Raw genomic sequence first — 19,663 nt, forward strand, 5'->3', positions numbered from 1 at the left:
CTACAAACAACCTAAACAGCCACCGATAAGAAATTAGTTAATGAAATGATGGTTAAGTCTCAAAAATGGAAAACTCTGCAGCTATGAAGTGACTGAGTTAGTGGTATTTACCGTATTTTACTAAATATTTTAACACACCATTTGGTTCAGAATATTTTTTTTCTTATTTTCCTCCTTAAAACCCTAGGTGTGCCTGACCAGGCTGTGGTGCAGTGAATAGAGCGTCGGCCTGAGATGCCGAAGACCCAGGTTCGAGGCCCCGAGGTCGCCAGCTTCAGCGAGGGCTCATCTGGTTGGAGCAAAAGCTCACCAGCTTGAGCCCAAGGTCGCTGGCTCGAGCAAGGGGTCACTCGCTCTGCTGAAGGCCCATGGTCAAGGCACGTATGAGAAAGCAACCAATGAACAATTAAAGTGTTGCAATGCGCAACGAAAAACTAATGATTGTTGCTTCTCATCTCTCCATTCCTGTCTGTCTGTCCCTGTCTATCCCTCTCTCTGACTCTCTCTCTGTCTCTGTAAAAAAACAAAAATAAAAAACCTTAGGTGTGTCTTATGGTCAGGTGCGTCTTATGGAACGAGAAATCCAGTATATTGAAATAGAAAGTGCTACAGAACGTAGTAAGTTGGGGGGAAGCACATTACACACTGTGGCATGACCCCACTTATATAAATACATACCTAACATCTGTATTTTAAAGGTTTGAAAACTGTCCCAAATCATGAACATGGGTCCAGGATGACAGAGACACCTGTTACCCTCAGCTTGATACATTTCCTGACTATTTGAATCTTCTAGAATGCACTAGTTATTTTTCTCATTTATTTACTTATCTTTTTTTTTTTTTTTTTCTGTATTTTTCTGAAGCTGGAAACGGGGAGAGACAGACAGACTCCCGCATGCGCCCGACCGGGATCCACCCGGCACGCCCACCAGGGGCAACGCTCTGCCCACCAGGGGGCGATGCTCTGCCCCTCCGGGGCGTGGCGACCAGAGCCACTCTAGCGCCTGGGGCAGAGGCCAAGGAGCCATCCCCAGCGCCCTGGCCATCTTTGCTCCAATGGAGCCTCGCTGCGGGAGGGGAAGAGAGAGACAGAGAGGAAGGAGAGGGGGAGGGGTAGAGAAGCAGATGGGCGCTTCTCCTGTGTGCCCTGGCCGGGAATTGAACCCTGGACTCCTGCACGCCAGGCCGACGCTCTACCACTGAGCCAACCGGCCAGGGCCCTTATCTTGATTTTGAGAGTACCTGTATTGAAGCTGGGGGCAGTGACACAAGGAAGGGCTTAGGATAGAAGCAGCAGCAGGAGAGAGCCAGGTGGGGCTGCCTCAGCTTTCTAGAGAGTCATAGAAAAGGGGACCTTGGAGACGGGTTCAGGGGGTCAGCCCTTCACGAGCTGCCGCTGCCCACGGCTCCCCTGGCTGCAAGTCTCATGTCTGTGGGGGAAGAGGAGGGGGAAGGGAAACGTGCAGTCCTACTTCCGGGAGGGAGGGCGCACCACGGGTTATTTTTCTAATCAGCTGAAATAATAAAGGTATTTAGATTTGGGGCAAAAAAATGCTCTGCTGCGGGTGAAGTGTATGATATGTGCATTATACCTCAACAATGCTGTTATTTTAAAAGAGAAAGGGAGGGAGGGAGGGAGGGAGGGAGGGAGGGAGGGAGGGAGGGAAGGAAGGAAGGAAGGAAGGAAGGAAGGAAGGAAGGAAGGAAGGAAGGAAGGAAGGAAGGAAGGGAGGGAAAAGGAAGAAGGGAGAGAGGAAGGAAGGAAGGAAGGGGAAAGGAAGAAGGGAAGAAGGGAGAGAGGAAGGAAGGAAGGAAAGGAATGGAGGGGAATGCATGGAGGATGCCCACAAGTTCGGCTGGGGTGGTCAGGAGCCCGTGGGGTGGGTGGACGTGGTAGGCGCAGCTGAGACAGTAAGGAAAGCGGGAGCCCTTGGCCCTCTCAGCAGGGCTACCCTGCAGTCATTCTGGCCGGAGGGCAGGCAGCTAAGCACACTCCCCCTTAAAAGAAAAAGAAGACACCAGCCCCTTGTCTCCTGAGCATGGCCAAGCCCCCCCCCCCCGGCCAGCACGGTCTGGGCACAGCCGGCAGGACACGGAGCCTTGGACAGAGCTCACCTGTGTACTCTGAGTCAGAGAGGTACTTGGACAGAGCTCACCTGTGTACTCTGAGTCAGTGAGGTACTTGGACAGAGCTCACCTGTGTACTCTGAGTCAGAGAGGTACTTGGACAGAGCTCACCTGTGTACTCTGAGTCCGTGAGGTACTTGCTGGTGCGACGCAGGTACTCCGGTAGTCCAGCCAGGTCCTCGGGGACACCCCGGGCAACCACACCGAAGAGCCGGTCACGGTCGAAGCGGTTTGGGTCCGGCTGGCTGCAGGGATGAGGTTTGTGACTGATGCTGCGAAAGACGCCACGGGCCCCGCAGAACCAAGGAGACCGCACGCGCTCAGAGCCCCCGGATCAGGAAGGAGAGGCCGCCTCTCTGTGGCTCCAGGCATCGCAGATACTCCCCAGCCTCGGGGGATTGTCATTTGCTGGGTGCCTTGATGATCTCCAGACAGGGTGGATTTCAGCATAGGAACTTGTCATAGCCCCTGACCTGGGGTTCCGGTCAAGACAGGGTGACAGGAGGTGCCCACAGACTGTCAGGGGCTGCAGGCGTCACCTGTCTCAACAAGGAAATCAAGAAAAGCCCTTCGTCCTCTCGGAAACCATTTGTGGACCAAAAATGGAGTCTCTGCACCTTGAACCTTCACTTCAGCCCCGGGAATCAAGAATCGCTACTTTGCCTGACCGGGCGGTGGCGCAGTGGATAGAGCATCAGACTGGGATGTGGAAGACCCAGGTTTGAGACCCCAAGGTCTCCAGCTTGAGCGTGGGCTCATCTGGTTGGAGCAAAAGCTCACCAGCTTGAGCCCAAGGTCGCTGGCTTGAGCAAGGGGTTACTCGGTCTGCTGAAGGCCCGCGGTCAAGGCACATATGAGAAAGCAATCAATGAACAACTAAGGTGTTGCAATGTGCAACTAATGATTGGTGCTCCTCATCTCTCCGTTCCTGTCAGTCTGTCCCTGTCTATCCCTCTCTCTGACTCTCTCTGTGTCTCTGTAAAAAAAAAAAAAAAAGGTCTTGGCCGGTTGGCTCAGTGGTGGAGTGTTGGCCTGGCGTGCGGGAGTCCCGGGTTCGATTACCGGCCAGGGCACACAGGAGAGGTGCCCATCTGCTTCTCCACCCCTCCCCCTCTCCTTCCTCTCTGTCTCTCTCTTCCCCTCCCGCAGCCCGAGGCTCCATTGGAGCGAAGTTGGCCCAGGCACTGAGGATGGCTCCATGGCCTCTGCCTCGGGCACTGGGGTGGCTGTGGTTGCAGCAGAGAGGTGCCCCAGATGGGCGGAGCGTCGCCCCCTGGTGGGCATGCCGGGTGGATCCCGGTTGGGCGCATGCCTCCCCATTTCCAACTTCAGAGAAATGCAAAAATAAAAAAAGAATCGCTACTTTCTCTTTTAGACAAACAAGGAAATAAAATCATTTTCCCAAAGCCCGTGGCGCAGAGCCCAGGGCTCCCACGGGGCCTGTCTAACTTCAGACCCTGAGTCCTGACCCCAAGGAGACTCTAGGCCAGGCAGACAAAGGTTTCTCAGAGACGCATGGGCCGGGCACGAAAACGTATCAGATGTGCACCGGGGTTTTACTGAGAAGGCGTATTTCCAGGAAAGGCCCCCAAAGGGAACTTACATTTCCTCAGAATCTGGCCACCTCTGGTGACAAGGACGGGAAGGAGGAGCCTCTCCTGGACATGTCACTATTCACAGAGACAAGCTTGTCCCTGGGGCTTCCGGCACCATGACCAGCAGATAGAAAGGGACAGACCAAGGGGACTAACGGACATTTGGGGGGACGCTCAGGTCCTAGATTCACAACTTGGGGAGAATGAACCAACCAAGAAAGGGCTGGCCACTCTGATGAGTGAGGGGGACGGTAGGGGTCAGCTGTGTTTTAGCCACATCCACAGGACCGAGAGGGCCGGACCCCGCCCCCTCCACACCGGGAAGCTGCGTATCTGCCCGGCCTGGCCAGACATACCGCCCTCCGCCCAGCAGACCGTGTGGCCGCAGCATGACCAAGAGGGCTCTGTGGCTGCCTGCAGGAGTCCCGTGGAGACTCCAGCCAGGGGAAGTATCTGTTTGGAAAAGTACTTCCTTTTCGCACGGACTGAGACCCCCCCCAAGGGCATCAAGAAGCCCGTTCTTGCAGGCATCCTCTCCTGCCCTGGTCTGCACCTGTGTGGTCCTCCTGCACAGATGGGACAGGAGCTCTGGGCTGGGAGGCCAGGGCTAGTGGCCACATCCCGGGCCTGAGGATGAAGGAAGGGGCTTCGCTGGCAGTGTTCCCCCAAGGCCGTGAGGATTCTCCTGGTCAGGCCTCACTCTGGGGGGTGGGGGGGCAGGGGAGAGCTAGGTGCAACCCCCCCCCATACACTCCCACAGGGCTATCGGCGTCACTCCCCGCAAGAGTGTGCTCACGCAGTCTGAACTGGTAGAGATCACAGGGAAGTCCCAGTGAAGGTGACCCCCAGCGGAAGCCTCCCGTCCGCAGTCCCCAGAGTCTGTATACATCCCCTGGTCGGCAGGTTCAGCCTAGGAGCAGAACCCAGGAGGTCCTGGGACACCTGCAGATGTCCTTGACTCTCTTCTTGGGCTGCAGTGAGGATCCTGCCACCCTCTGTCACTGGGACCATGACAAGGAGGGGGCCAGAGCATACGCAGGTCAGTGGAATACTTGGAGCTGGAAGAGTATTCCTTATATAGAAGAACATGACCTCAGAAGGCAGAAGGCCAAGAATAGGAAGGTTCTGGAAGGAGCAAGCCCAGACAGCAGAGCAGAGTTCAGCCCGTAGGGCAGGGAGCTATCGGAGCCGACTGAGGACCTGCAGGCTGCGGGGGAAGGGCGCCGAGCGGAAGCCAGGCGCTTGCTCTGCTGGGAGGGAAGGGACCCCGACCCCCGGGCCGAACCCCATTCCTGCCGAACCCCATTCCTGCCTCACCTGGGCCCTGCTCCCTTTCGGTAGTTGATGTTCACTTTTATCTGAGGGGAGAAGTTCTGGTCCTCGCCTTGGAACGGGGACTCCATGGGGGGCGGCAGGTCCCCACCACCCAGCTTTCCTTTGTCGGCACCAGCGCCATCTTCCTGACCCACGTCGGAGGTCTCCAGCCTGAAGGCAGGGGGGCTGGAGGACGAGGTCATCCTGAAGGGCGAGGGCTGCTCTGTCCGGCTGGAACCTATGGAGACCAAGACGTCAGAGGCCCCTCCCTCCCAGCCCCGGGTTGGGGCAGGGGGTCTGGCTGGGGGTGCAGACAGAGGGGTTCAGGAGCTGAGGGCATGCACTTAGACCCACACACTGTGTGGGGTTCAACCAGTGGGGCCGGGGGCCGGAGGGGGGGTGCTCAGAGGAAGGAGGAAGGCCGAGGGGGAGGAGAAAGGGAGAGGTCCCGGAGTGAGGACCGCAGTGTCCTGGAACAGGGTGGGAACAAGGACCCAACAAGTCTGCCTCTTCCCCGTGGTATCACAGGAAGGGGCCATGGTTGTCCCCAACTTTCCCTCTGGGACTTCCTTATACTGAGAAGCCTCAGCCGCTGGGTGGGGGGGCAGCAAGCGTTTGCACCAACAGCACAACCCTTTCTATATGTGACATTTTGCCCAGTGGCTGGTATTCACAACAGATAAAGCAGGGGTCCCCAAACTACGGCCCGCGGGCTGCATGCGGCCCCCTGAGGCCATTTATCCGGCCCCCGCCGCACTTCTGGAAGGGGCACCTCTTTCATTGGTGGTCAGTGAGAGGAGCACATTGACCATCTCATTAGCCAAAAGCAGGCCCCTAGTTCCCATTGAAATACTGGTCAGTTTGTTGATTTAAATTTACTTGTTCTTTATTTTAAATATTGCATTTGTTCCCGTTTTGTTTTTCTACTTTAAAATAAGGTATGTGCAGTGTGCATAGGGATTCGTTCATAGTTTTTTTTATAGTCCGATCCTCCAACGGTCTGAGGGACAGTGAACTGGCCCCCTGCGTAAAAAGTTTGGGGACCCCTGGATAAAGGTTCAGTAGTGGTGTGTGTGTGTGAGTGTGTGTGTGTGTGTGTGTGTGTGTGAAGGGACAAGTCCCTCAATCTCTCACCACAGAAGGGGTGCTGCCCTGGGGAAACCGTTGGAAAACCACTGCTCTGTCAAACCCCTCATTTTGCTGCCAGGACAACGAAAAGCTCAGAAAAGGGAAGTCCCTTTCCCGGTGTCACTACCTGCCAGCAGAGACCCGGCTAAAACCACCTCGCTCTGCCCTGATGTTCGTTCCTCTTCAGTTCTCAAAATCCTTTGGGGCCCCATCTACATTCTCAGTCTGACTCATCTCGGAAGACACTGAATGCCACCCCTCCGTGCCACAAGGTCTCTTCCGGGGCTCAGAAGGGGAGGAGGGCCCCCCGCGGCTGCGGGCTGCTGACGCCCCCTCGGCTCCGGCGGATCAGCAGCCTCACCGCAGGCTCTCCCCCGCGGGCGCTGGGAGCTCAGCTGACAGTCCCATCGCACCCTCCCGAGAACTGAAACCACAGCTTCTGCACAGCAAGCAGTGCGCCACAGCCAGGACGGGTGGGGCTGGAAGTCCTATGCTCCCCCCCCCACCACCACCACCCCAGTCGGAAGAAGCAGAAGGAAAGAAAGAAAGAGATGGGTGGAGAGACAGCAGGGTGGGGAGGGAGGCCAGGGAGCGAAAAACGCATGGGAATGGGAAGGGAGAGGTGGGCATAGGCGGGTGCCAGGGCCCGGGCCCCTCTCCGTCCAGCCTTAGGCCCCCACAGCCCTGGGGAGCGTGGCTGGGGAACTTTTCCACAGAAGCAGGAGGACCTGGCTGCGGTCCTTCCATCCTTCTGCGCGCCCTGGGCGTCCCTCTGGGGACAGCCACCATCTAGCCTGACGCATGTCCCCGCCGCACCCCGTTCTGCCTCCCGGCGGGCCCCACGCCCGCACCTCAGCAACAGCTGTCCATCCAGCCCCCAGCCCTTCGCGCCGGAGCCCCCAGCCGCCCTGGCCGGGGTGGGGGCGGGGGGGCGGGGGAGAGGGCAGGGACGGCGTCCAGCGGGCCGGGCACCGGGGGCGGGGGACCCCTGCGCACGCGGACGCACGGAGCCCACCCCTGCGGAGTGAGCCCCGACTTACCCCGCGCCGCCGAGCTAGGGCGTGACAGCCGCTGGCCGCGGGCCCCGGGCGTCCCGAGCGTCTAGGCGGCGGGGCTGCGGGAGGAAGTGAAGCCGGGAGGGGCGGCGGGGCTGAGAGCCGGGGACCGCAGCACCTCCCCGGGCTGCGCCTCCCCTGGCTGGGTCGCTCGGGGCTCCGGCTGCAGGCGTTCCGCACCTCGGTCGGCTCGGCCAGCCCGCCTGGTGGGGTGCGGGATCCGAGGTTAACACCCCCGTCAGGACGAGCCGGCCACCACCGGGGACTGCTCATCTGGACCACTGGCCACACCCTGGCCCTCGTGGGGACACGCCCAGCCTCCCCACCCCCACTCCTGCCGCCTAGCCACGGAGGCCTTAGATGGGGGGGGGGGGGGGGGCGATCACAGGCAACCCTTGGGTGCTGGCTGGTGTCTTACCTCTGCTGGAAGCTGGCATGGGCGGAGGGGTCTTGCCCCAGGGCACTGGCATCTACCCTCCCCTTCCTCACCACATGCCTCCCAGCAGCCATGTGGCTCCCACTGGGAATTGGTGGACCCATCACTGGCAGAGAGAGCAGATAAGGGTGGCCCCAGGGGAGAGCGAGAGGAGGGAAGGGGAGGGGAAGGGAGGAGGGGAGGGGAGGAGGGGAGGGGAGAGGGGAGGGGAGGGGAGGGGAGGGGAGGGGAGGGGAGGGGAGGGGAGAGAGGAGGCTCAGCACAGCACCTGACGCTAGAAATGCACCCTACCAGAACGTTCGCATCTCCTGGGGCCTCCCCCCAGGTCCCTAGCCAGGGGCCCAGGGGGCCCCAGACTTCCCCTAGTTAAAGGTGCTCCCAGCACCCGCCAGCAGGTGGAGAGAGGCAGGCCCTCATGTACTGCCCTGGTCTGGACTCAGCCTTGGAGCTTGGGAATACAATATCATCCTCCAGAAAGCCCTAGGATACCTCGCTCTCCCTCACACCCTAGAATCCAAACCATCAGCAACCCCCCACCACCACCACCACCTCCACCACACACATACACGGCACACTGACCGAGTTTATCTCACTCTCCGCCTGGACCAAGCCACTGTCATCTCTCCCCTGGGAGGTCGGCCACCTCCAACTGGTCTCCCTGCCTGACCCCCACCCTCACAATCCATTCCCCTAACAGCAACTGGAGCGGTCTCCCAAACACTGATAACCGAACCACCTCACTCCCCTGCTGAACTCTCCTACCCCCGGCCAGCGGTTCCCCGGGGGCCTGGGTAAAATGCAGACTCCACACCACAACCTGTGCCCTCTGAATGCCCCTCTCCGTCACTTCACTGTCATCTGTCACTGCAACCCTGTTACTCTCTCGACCTTTGCTGTCCATACGGTAGTCCCTAGCCACAGTGGTCAGTTGCATTTAAATTAATGACAATAAAATAAAACAAAATACATCCAACCCTACAGTCACATTAGACACGTTTCAAATGTTCTATAGTCACATGTGGTTGGTTAGTGGCTGTTGTATTGCACAGCACAGAGATATTCTGAATACATTGTAGTCTCTTCTGTTGCCTCTGGGCCTTTGCACAAGCTTTTCCATCTGCCAGGAACACCCCCCCCCCCACACACACACACACACAAACATTACCCTTGCAGCAGCCAACGCCTCCTTATCTGTCACATCTCTATTTAAAACATCCCTTTCCCTGGTGGCCTGTCCTAGACCCTGGACTGGGTTGGGAGCCCTTACTGTGTGTTCGCATGACACCTGTGCTTTTCTGATCATGGCTCATTATCCATGATTACCCATGACCGTCAACATTTATTCATTGTCTGGCTTCACCTTTAACAGTGAAAAATGCCTACTCAACACTCACGACATGCCAGGCGCGATGCGAAGCGCTTTACATTGAACTCTCTGAGGAACCGCCTGGCACAGAGGAGAGAACCGAGGCTGGCTAGGCAAGGTTAAGTACCTTCCACGGCCACGTGGCTGGATTCAAGTCCAGAGCTGCACCTTGACCCACCAAGCGCACCAAGGGATGCAATTTAGCTTTTTTTTTTTTGGCTGTGTCCCAGCACCCAGAACAGCACCCAGCACCCAGCAGGTGTACAAGAAGGCCTTGAAGGACTGGGTGGCTAGTTGTAATTGAGCAGAAGGCATTATTGTACTGTCGGGGAAAATCCGGAGAGGAAGTGGAGAGCCTCAAGTCCTTCGGAAACATCACCCCATCATGGGACAGTGACAGTTGGGCAGACAACCTCCAAATCCTAAGCTGCTTACAAAACGTCCTCCGATCAGTAGCCAGCAGGGAAATCCAAAACCACTATGAGACACTACTTCACACCCAACTTAGGATGGCCAGGATAAAAACATAGATCGTGCCCTGGCCAGTTGGCTCAGTGGTAGAGCGTCAGCCTGGCGTGCAGGAATTCTGGGTTCGATTCCCGGCCAGGGCACACAGGAGAAGTGCCCATCTGCTTTTCCACCACCCCCCCCTCTCCTTCCTCTCTGTCTCTCTCTTCCCCTCCCACAGCCGAGGCTCCATTGGAGCAAAGTTGGCCCAGGTGCTGGGGATGGCTCTGTGGCCTCTGCTTCAGACACTAGAATGGCTCTGATTGCGGCAGAGTGACGCCCCAGATGGGCAGAGCATCGCCCCCTGGTGGGCATGCCGGGTGGATCCTGGTCAGGCGCATGCAGGAGTCTGTCTGACTGCCTCCCCGTTTCCAACTTCAGAAAAGTACAAAACAAACAAACAAACAAACAAAAAAACCCCACATAGATCATGACAAGTGCTGGTGACGATGTGGAGAAACTGGAGTTTCTTGTAGACTGAGAGTGGACTGTAAACTGGTGCAGCCACTTTGGAAGAGTCTGGCCAAGTCACCCCAACACATTCAATTTAAAAATATTTTAAAAGATGAAACAGACAGTTACCATACAACCCAGCTGACAGTTCAAAAAAAACCTGACGAATGTATATATATATATATATATATATAACCATATATCCACCACAGCTATCAAGATAGGCAGTGTTTTTGACGGGCCTGTCCGCAGACCAGCCGATCAGAAGTCTCCTGCCCTCGGGGAAAGAGTGTAAACACCCTGATGGTGTATGAAGATTATAGACCCAATGATCTTAGTAGAATTCGCTTATGCTCAGGGTGATTTCTGCCTTAACGGTCCCAGAAATGATTCTTCTATTTTCACTGGTCCCCAAGTGTAAAAAAAAAAACCCAAAAACGTTGAAAACCACTGATGTAGATAGAGCATTTTCTTCACCTAAAATGTGCTCTGGGGACCCTTTGCCCCCCCCCTCCCCCACTGCCAAGCACGGATAACCACCGATCCGATCTGATCTCTGTTCCTGGAGCTTTGCCATTTCCAGAACGTCCTGTGAACGGAATATGTGTATGACCCATGTATCCTCGGCTGTAATGGTCCCACGCAGCTTGTCCTTGCTGCAGTTCCTTTTGGCAGTGTCTGTCCCTTCTCACCAGCCCCCAGATTTTGAGGAAAATTGGTTGTCACTGCCTTGGGGAGGTAGTGCAAGTCTGGGAGGGGAAGGACGAGCTGGGTTCTAGATTTGAAGGTGTATTAGTCTGTTTGAGCTGTTATGACAAAGCACAGACTGGGCAGCGTATTAACAACAGAGACTTATTTCTCATGGCTCTGGAGACCGGAAATGCCAAGATCAAGGCACCAGCATGACCCCAATCCAGTGAGGACCCTCTTCCCGACTCATAGCCAGTAACCTTGCTGCTTCTGCTTTTATAAGGCACTACTAACCTTCCTGACCTGAACACCTCCCAAGGGACCCACCTCCTAACACCAGCACCTCTGGGCATTAGGATTTATTTCAACATTAGAATTGGGAGGGCAGGGCATGCAAACATTAGGCCATAGCAGAGAGATGACAAGTTGAGTCAAGAACCAGGGGCAGGAATTTGGGACAAGAGCTTAGAAAATTTCAGCCTGACCAGGTGGTAGAGCAGTGGATAGAAGGTCAGATTAGAGAACACAGAAGACCCAGGTTAGAAACCCCAAGGTTGCCGGCTTGAGCGCAGGCTCATCTGGTTTGAGCAAGGCTCACCAGCTTGAGCCCAAGGTCACTGTCTTGAGCAAGGGGTCACTCACTCTGCTGTGCCCACCTCCATCAAGGCACATAAGAGAAAGCAATCAGTGAACAACTAAGGTGCCACAATGAAGAATCAATGCTTCTCATCTCTCTCCCTTCCTGTCTGTCTGTCCCTATCTGTACCTCTCTCTGTCTCTGTCACACACACACAAAAAAAGAGTTTAGAAAATTTCAAACATGTCACTCAAATTTAGACTTTAGCTTGTTAGTAATAAAGAATATTTTAAAGTTGAGTGTGAGACTCTCCCTCAGAGCCCAAGGGTTACCAGGACCTGCCTCCTTTCTGCTAAAGCCCATCTCTGAATCGTTGTTGGCCGTCTGCTCCAGACCTGGATGCTTCAGGCCCAGCACTGCCTGAAAGGAACTTAGGAACTGGAGTTAGAGAACAGGAACATTCACGCATCAGTTTTCTTTCTTCCTCTGTGTTGTCTCTCTCTCTTTTTTTTTTTCCAGTTCCGTTGGTGAGTGTGTGTGGTTTTCTCTTTCTTTCTTTTTCTTCAGAAGTGAGAGGAGGGGAGGCAGAGACAGACTCCCTCATGTGCCCGACTGGGATCCACCCGGCATGCCCACCAGGGGGAGATGCTCTGCCCATCTGGGCTGTTGCTTCACTGCAACTGGAGCCATTCTAGCACCTGAGGCAGAGGTCATGGAGCCATCCTCAGCGCCCAGGGCCAACTCGCTCCAATCGAGCCTTGGCTGTAGGAGGAGGAGAGGGAGAGATTGAGAGAGAAAGAGAGAAGCAAGAGAGGGAGGGGTGGAGAAGCAGATGGACGCTTCTCTTGTGTGCCCTGCCTGGGAATTGAACCTGGGACATCCACACACAGTCAATGCTCTACCACTGAGCCAACCGGTCAGGGCCAGTTTTTTCTTTCTTCAAGATTTTGTTGATTGATTTTACAGAGAGGAGGGGTGGGGAGAGAGAAATATCAACTCATAGATATTTCACTTTAGTTGTTCATTGGTTGCTTGTTGTATGTGCCCTGACCAGTGATCGGACCTTAGGCTCAAGCCAAGCCAGTGACCCCTTGCTGAAGCTAGCAACCTTGGGCTTTCAAGCCAGTGACCTTTGGGCTCAAGCCAGCGACCTTTTTTTTTTTTTTTCATTTTTCTGAAGCTGGAAACAGGGAGAGACAGTCAGACAGACTCCCGCATGCGCCCGACCGGGATCCACCCGGCACGCCCACCATGGGGCGACGCTCTGCCCACCAGGGGGCGATGCTCTGCCCATCCTGGGCGTCGCCATGTTGCGACCAGAGCCACTCTAGCGCCTGAGGCAGAGGCCACAGAGCCATGCCCAGCGCCCGGGCCATCTTTGCTCCAATGGAGCCTTGGCTGCGGGAGGGGAAGAGAGAGACAGAGAGGAAAGCGCGGCGGAGGGGTGGAGAAGCAAATGGGCGCTTCTCCTGTGTGCCCTGGCCAGGAATCGAACCCGGGTCCTCCGCACGCTAGGCCGACGCTCTACCGCTGAGCCAACCGGCCAAGGCTGCCAGCGACCTTTAAGATCATGTTGATGATGCCGCGCTCAATCCCAGGAGTCTCTGCTCAAGCTGGCAACCTCGGGGTTTAATGCCCGAGACCTCAGCGTTCCAGGTTGATGCTCTATCCCCTGTGCCACCACTGGTCATGCCCGCAATCGTGAGTTTAAAATGAAATCATTCTCCTTAGTTGTGTGATTTTCTTTTTCCTCCCCAGCGTTGTGGGCAAACAGGAAGAAGGGGGGTGCTGGACTCATCTGGGCTTGGGGGTTTTGGCTTGGTGACTAAGAAAGAAAAACACAGCCAGCCGCTCCTCACCCCATAAAAGAAATCCTCAAATCACGTTTTCAGACTTTGCTTTCAGACTCAGCCCTACAAATATCATTCCCTAGGCCTGGGTGTTTCGATGGGCGGGGCATGCGCAGGCAACTGCCAGAAGTCAACCCCTCACCTGTTTTTCTTAGCATCCCTCAAAAGCAGGAGGGGGCGGGGACGGGTGGGGGTGCGGATTTGACTCCACAAGTGCCTGGAGCAGAGACCGGAGTCATTGCGGAGGTGGAGGCTGGTGCGTTGGCTCCCAGGCCATGGGCAGGGGGAGCAAAGGCAGAACCCCACCCTCCGTTTCATCTTCCCAGTTTGGAACAGCACATCCCTCCCGGCCCCCCCAGGAGGTTTCCACACCTCCCCCTCTCTTGTGGGGGGGCCACCAGCGGTGCCAACTCGAACTCTTGTTTGGCCCTGACCCGGCACTGGGTGGACCGTCCCCGGTTACAAGCATCAGCGTACCTGCCTGTTTCCATGGGTTGACTGGGTGTGTTTGCCGAAGTAACCCTACCTAGCCCTTGGCACAGGGTAAGAGAGACCCGTTTTATTTCTGCAACTATGGGGCTCTAGAGTGAAGCTTAGAACAGCATACAGACACTCCCTTGGGAGATGTTTGGGGCCTGGATTCACACAGAGCCCAAACCTTGGACCCACCTTTCCGGAACGGATAGGGTGTTAGGTGCCCATTTCTGGGTATCCCCAAACTGTGCCCCACAGAACGTCTGGGTTGCCCCCTTTTTTCCTACCTGACATTCTGTGGTTTGGGACAGCCTGTGCAGGCCTGGTCTGTCTATTTTGAGAATGTCTTTAGGGACAGGTCTTTCCATATAAATGTCCATGTTCGAAGACTCACTTCAGGCCCTACTCCCCTGAGCCCTGTGGACAGAGCTTAGAGCCAGGACATGCGGCTCTGGCCTGAAAGACAAGCGGAGAGGACAGAGCTGAAAGCGAGAACAGTGAATTATTTCAAGTGGGGGGGAAGTCCGTCCGCAGCGGAGCATTTCCTTAGCGAAAATCGTCAGCCCGTGGCTGGAAGGCGCGAAGCCCCAGCCTGTGTTCCCGTGGTTTCGCAGGAGAGGAGGAGAGACAGCAGAGCCTCCCGCAGCTCCGGGAGGGCGGCGGAGGGAGGCCCAGCGAAGCAGAGGATGCTCTGAACACTGCGCAGACTCTGCCAGCCCCCCCACTCGGCGGCGCAGGACGTTGCCCTCTGTCCAGGTGCTGGCCGCCGTGGGGGCGGGCGAGGAGCCATATTGTTCCAGTAAACACTGTCAAGCCGCTTCTGGGAAGAGCTCCGGGGAGGAGGGGAAGGAGTAGGTTACCTGAAAGGCCGTCAGAGTTTCTGAACTCAAGTACTGGCTGCAAAAGAGAGAAGGCCATTCGAGCTTCTAAAGGAGACTACACTCAGGCCCGATGCTGAGACCAAACCGCTCTCACGGAGGTGGGAGAGAAAGGGGGTGCTGTTCTGCAGGAAGCCAGGGCCAAGCACAAGGGCGTTGGAGGCTGCCAGCTCACCTGACAAAGTGTGGGGGTGGAGGCTTGGTGTGTTGAAAGGCTGGGAGCATTGCCTGACCAGGCGGTGGTGCAGTGGATAGAGCGTTGGCCTGGGATGCTGAGGACCCAGGTTCGAAACCCCACGGTCGCTCAGCTTGAGCGTGGGATCATAGACCTGACCCCAAGGTCGCTGGCTTGAGTCCAAGGTCACTGGCTTCAGCATCATTGGCTTGGCTGAACGTTCCCTCCACCCACCCCCACCGCCTCAAGGCACATATGAGAAAGCAATCAATGAACAACTAACCCGCAACTATGAGTTGATGCTTCTTATCTCTCTCCCTTCCTGTCCATCTCTGTCTCTCTCTGTCTCTGTCAAAAAAAAAAAAAAAAAAAGGAAGAAGGGTAATGGGATGGAGCAAGGTGAGCCCCTCCCATGGGCAGGATGTGCAGCCGCATTGGGGTAAGCAGGATGGAGAAGCGGGTGGGGGGTGCGGGCGGGGGCCTTGAGTCTGCCCCTCCTTATGGCGCCCCATAAAGAAGGACAGTGGTCCCCAGTCCCCCGTGGCTGAGTGCCTTTCTCCTGCAAAGAGGTAGTGGGAGCTCAGGCGCACAGCCTCTTGGGAGGGCTGGGCTGTGAGTCCCGCAGGTCCAGCCCCACGTGAACGTGAAGAGAAAGCGTTTCCAAGGCAACCTCAGATCTTCCAAAATAACCTGAGGGTGCTGGTGCTCTTTACGGAAATACACAGTTTTCAGTGTACTCAGTGACGTCAGACCAAGCAGAGGCAGTTTTAGCGGCCACGAGGGAGTGTCTGTGGGCTGTATTCAAGAAAGGGAAAAGCCCGGGAGAGGTGGTCAGCTGGTTAGAGCATGGTCCTGCCGCAACAAGGTTGAGGGTTCCATCCCGGGTCAGGGCACGTGCAAGAATCGGTATGAATGCATAAAGAAGTGGAACAACAAACCGATGCTCTTTCTCTGTCTCTCTTCCTCCCTTCCCCTCTCTCTCTAAAATCAATCAGTAAATTTAAATAAAGAAAAATATCGCATGACCAGTGGTGGCACAGTGGATAAAGCGTCAACCTGGAAACTCTGAGGTTGCTGGCTCAAAACCCTAAGCTTGCCTGGTCAAGGCACATATGGGAGTTGATGCTTCCTGCTCCTCCCCCCTTCTCTTGCTCTCTCTCCCTTCTCTATAATGAATAAAATCTTTAAAAAAAAAAAAAAAAGAAAAAGAAAAATATCTGCTATACCAAGTGTTGGGCAGATAAAATATATTATGCTCACTTTGTTAAAGATGGCGCTGCCCACGTGGAAGCCGTCACCCAGGTGATATTAATGTGTGTTGGGGGCGGGCTGTGGGCAGGCAGGATCCTTGTAGCCTGGGGCTTGGTTTTAGGACTAAGCTTTTTTCACCCTTTTTGATGTGGGGTGGACTTTGTATCAGAGACTTCCCTATTTTGTATATTGGATTAAAGGTTTGGATTTCTACACTATAAAATGGGGCAGACCGGGAGATTGCTCTCTCTCGGTTCTTGAGATTAGCATTAGAGGAGAGAGCAGAGCAGAGAGAGGCCACAGGAGGAGGTCAGGAGAAGCAGCCAAGATGGTGGAGTGTTGAGTGAGAAGCCAGTTTGTACCGAGTTTGTGCAGGGAGAAGGAAGGAGACGGGGAACAGAGGTGAACAAGTCTGGTGAGCTAGAAACCTTTGATTCTAGGAAGCTCACAGAAGTCAGTAGCTTTGTGAGCACTGAATGAGTGGGTTTTGGAGTCCAGTGTGTGTTTTTACTTGCCTGCTGGGTGCAAGCTAGGATTAAAGATGATGGCCCACCAGTTTTTGGCTCCATTTTTTCATTACCACCTGTCTGAATCTAATGCGAACCTGTATGTGAATGGCCATTATAGAGGCTCCTGGCTTTACACCAAGCAGAATAATGATATTAGAAATCAATATCAGAAAAATATGCAGAGTCTAACCTGTGGTGGTGCAGTGTATGATGCAACGACCTGGAATGCTGGGATCGCTGGTTCAAAACCACCACTTGCCCGGTCAAGGCACATAGGAAAAGCAACTACTTGAGTTGATGCTTCCTGCTCCTTTCCCCCTTTTCTCTCTAAATCTCTCTCTCCTCTCTCTAAAATCAATGAGGTCTTAAAAAAAAAGAAAAAGAAAAATATATGGAATATCACCAATTGTCAGAAAGTTGAGTGACACTTTGAAATAATCCATGTGTCAAAAAAAACAAAAAATATTAAATAATTTAAACTGAATGAAAGTAAACATTTAAAAAATTATAGGATATAGCTCAGGCAATATGTTAGGAAATTTATAGTCCTAAATACCTGTATTAGGATGATTTTAAATTAGTTCAAGCGCCATTTTTTTTTTTTTAACGAGAGATAGGGACATACAGGAAGGGAGAGAGATGAGAAGCATCAACTTGTGGTTGCAACACTTTAGTTGTTCAGTGATTTTCATATGTGCCTTGACTGGGGTTCTCTAGCTGAGCCAGTGATCCCTTGCTCAAGCCAGCGACCTTTGGGTTCAAGCCAGTGACCATGGGATGACCCCACACTCAAGCTGGTCACCTCAAAGTTTTGAACGTGGGTCCTCTGCACCCCAGGCTGACACTCTATCCACTGCGCCACCGCCTGGTCAGGCTTTAATGTTTATTTATTGACTTCTAGAGGGATTCCTTGATTTGTTCCACGTATTTATGCATTCATTGGTTGGTTCTTGTGTGTGCCCTGAATGGGGATTGAACCCACAACCTTAGCATATCGGTATGGTGCTGTCACCAATTGAGCTACCCGGCCAGGGCTTGAAAGTAGGTTCATCTTGGCCTCAAACTTTGCTCTATCCTGAATGAAAGAGGCCAGTTGTAGTCTGTGGTTCCTGCTCACTTCACTTTACCGCTGGCGAGGGGCTGGCAGTGCCACAGAAAAATGTGATCAAGAGTGGAGTTGGCGCCTGACCCTTGGGGGTGCAGTGGGTAAATTGTCAACCTGGAATGGTGAGGTCACCGGTTCAAAACCCTGGGCTTGCCTGGTCAAGGCACGTATGGGAGTTGATGCTTCCTGCTCCTCCCCCCTTCTCTCTCTCTCTCTCTCTCTCTCTCTCTCTCTCATACATACACACACACACACACACACACACTCTCTCTCTCTCTCTCTCTCTCTCTCCTCTCTAAAATGAATAAAAAAATAAAATAAAAGAGTGGAGTTGGCTTTGAGATTACTTAAAAAGGGATGGAAGAGTCAACCGAAGTTTGTTCATGTATCTGAATCCAAGATAAGCCCCATTTCTGTCACCTATTCAACTCAGCGTCCATTGTCCAGCTACCTTCTCATCTAACAGCCAGGAATCTCAGTCTGCAGCGTTGGTCCAGATGCTTTAAAGGGCAAGTACCTCACTGCCCTTCCTTTAAGGAACTGTCTCACTGAACCTCCCCACCCCTTATACACAGAATGCCACAGAAGGCTGCTTGTGGGACCTTTGGGACTCGTTAGGGTGGTATCCAGAGTATATGTGGTCTATAGACAAACACCCTGAACGCACCTGCTCTGCTCTGCTCAGAGTATATGTGGGTTAAATCTAACAAAAAATTTATCTTGAGCCCATTTTATTTTGGGCCTGTGCAGCCTCCGAAAAGCAAATCCGTGTTTATCAGAACGACTTGTATTGCACGTCATTATGTCTTGAGATCTCAGAGTTTGCAGAACCAAGCTGCAATTTAACCGTCTCCCACTGTAATCTGCATTGCCTACCTTCTATTTAGGAATATGTTATTGTGTTCTATTTCTTGTGATCTCTTCTGAAAGAATGCTTGTACTTGTGTACAAGGGTGTGTTAACACTCCTTTGGCTTGCCTGACCAGACGGTGGTGCAGTGGATAGAGTATCGGACTGGCATGTGAAACCCCGAGGTCTCTGGCTTGAGTGAGGGCTCACGAGCTTGAGGGCAGGGTCACCAGCTTGAGTGTGGGAACGTAGACATGACCCCATGGTTGCTGGTTTAAAGCCCAAGGTCGCTGGCTTGAGCAAGGGGCCACTGCCTGGGCTAAAGCCTCCTCCCCCCTCCCCCCCGGAGGGGCAGAACACATGAGAAAGCAACTAAGGTGCTTCACCTGAGTCGATGCTTCTCGTATCTCTCCCTTCCCGTCTGTCTTTCCCTCTCGCTAAAAAAATAAAATTAACCTACTTCCAAAAATGGATTGAGAGCACAACACATGTAAAGCTTTTCCCTTGCTCAGATCTCAAGTGTGTGCAGGAATTTGCTGAGACCCATGAATGCCTTGGGGGATCCCTACGGAAGACATCTTGAGTTAAGAGACGGTAACAGCTGAAACCTCTTCTCACAAGACTCGAGAGCAGTCCTGTTAGCAGGCCAAGTCATTCAGTGAAATGCATTTATTTTTCAGGTTTCTTCATCAAGGCTTTTAGTAGGTGTCAAGAAAAACGTGGGAAAGAAAATGACAATCTTGACAACCCAGCTTTACTATCGAAAGGCCTGTTTTTAAATTATTTTATTGCATATTCAGCAAAAAAAGCTTGCTCAATTAATAAGCACTAGTTTGAGGACTTTTTTTTTTTTTTTTTTTTTTTTTTTTTACAGAGGCAGAGATAGACAGGGACAGACAGACAGGAATGGAGAGATGAGAAACATCAATCATCAGTTTCTCGTTGCGCATTGCGACTTCTTAGTTGTTCATTGATTGCTTTCTCACATGCGCCTTGACCTTGACCACGGGCCTTCAGCAGACCGAGTAACCCCCTGCTGGAGCCAGCGACCTTGGGTCCAAGCTGGTGAGCTCTTTGCTCAAGCCGGATGAGCCCGCGCTCAAGCTGGCGACCTTGGGGTCTCGAACCTGGGTCCTTCCGCATCCCAGTCCTACGCTCTATCCACTGCGCCACCACCTGGTCAGGCTACTTTGAGGACTTTTAAAAAATTTTTATTTTACTTTTTACAGGAACAGAGAGTCAGAGAGAGGGACAGATAGGGACAGACAGAAATGGAGAGAGATGAGAAGCACCAATCACCAGTTTTTCGACGTGACACCCCA

At 53.9% G+C, this 19,663-nt stretch overlaps 1 protein-coding gene and 1 long non-coding RNA gene across 4 annotated transcripts in view; both read right to left on the reverse strand.

The window, feature by feature from the left end:
• TRPV2 (transient receptor potential cation channel subfamily V member 2) overlaps window positions 1–7,752 on the reverse strand; it is a 28,470-nt gene extending 20,718 nt beyond the window's left edge. For 2 of the 3 annotated variants that reach the window (XM_066364923.1, XM_066364926.1), the window contains exons 1-3: window positions 7,207–7,489; window positions 5,042–5,276; window positions 2,241–2,374 (exon numbers count right to left, since the gene is read on the reverse strand). In XM_066364923.1, coding sequence (XP_066221020.1) covers window positions 2,241–2,374; window positions 5,042–5,241 — 334 coding nt within the window. In that variant the 5' untranslated portion in view covers window positions 5,242–5,276; window positions 7,207–7,489. Of the gene's footprint in view, window positions 1–2,240; window positions 2,375–5,041; window positions 5,277–7,206; window positions 7,490–7,639 lie in introns of those variants that run through there. The other variant, XM_066364925.1, reaches the window with a different exon arrangement.
• Window positions 7,753–12,235: 4,483 nt separating this feature from the next.
• Window positions 12,236–14,224, reverse strand: LOC136393809 (uncharacterized). The gene is made up of 3 exons (XR_010749138.1): window positions 13,862–14,224; window positions 12,811–13,075; window positions 12,236–12,401 (listed from the first exon to the last, which is right to left on the reverse strand). It is a non-coding gene; the product is annotated as an uncharacterized lncRNA (long non-coding RNA).
• Window positions 14,225–19,663: the final 5,439 nt, after the last annotated feature.

The sequence above is a fragment of the Saccopteryx leptura genome, chromosome 2 (genome assembly GCF_036850995.1).
Source record: "Saccopteryx leptura isolate mSacLep1 chromosome 2, mSacLep1_pri_phased_curated, whole genome shotgun sequence".
NCBI lineage: Eukaryota > Metazoa > Chordata > Mammalia > Chiroptera > Emballonuridae > Saccopteryx > Saccopteryx leptura.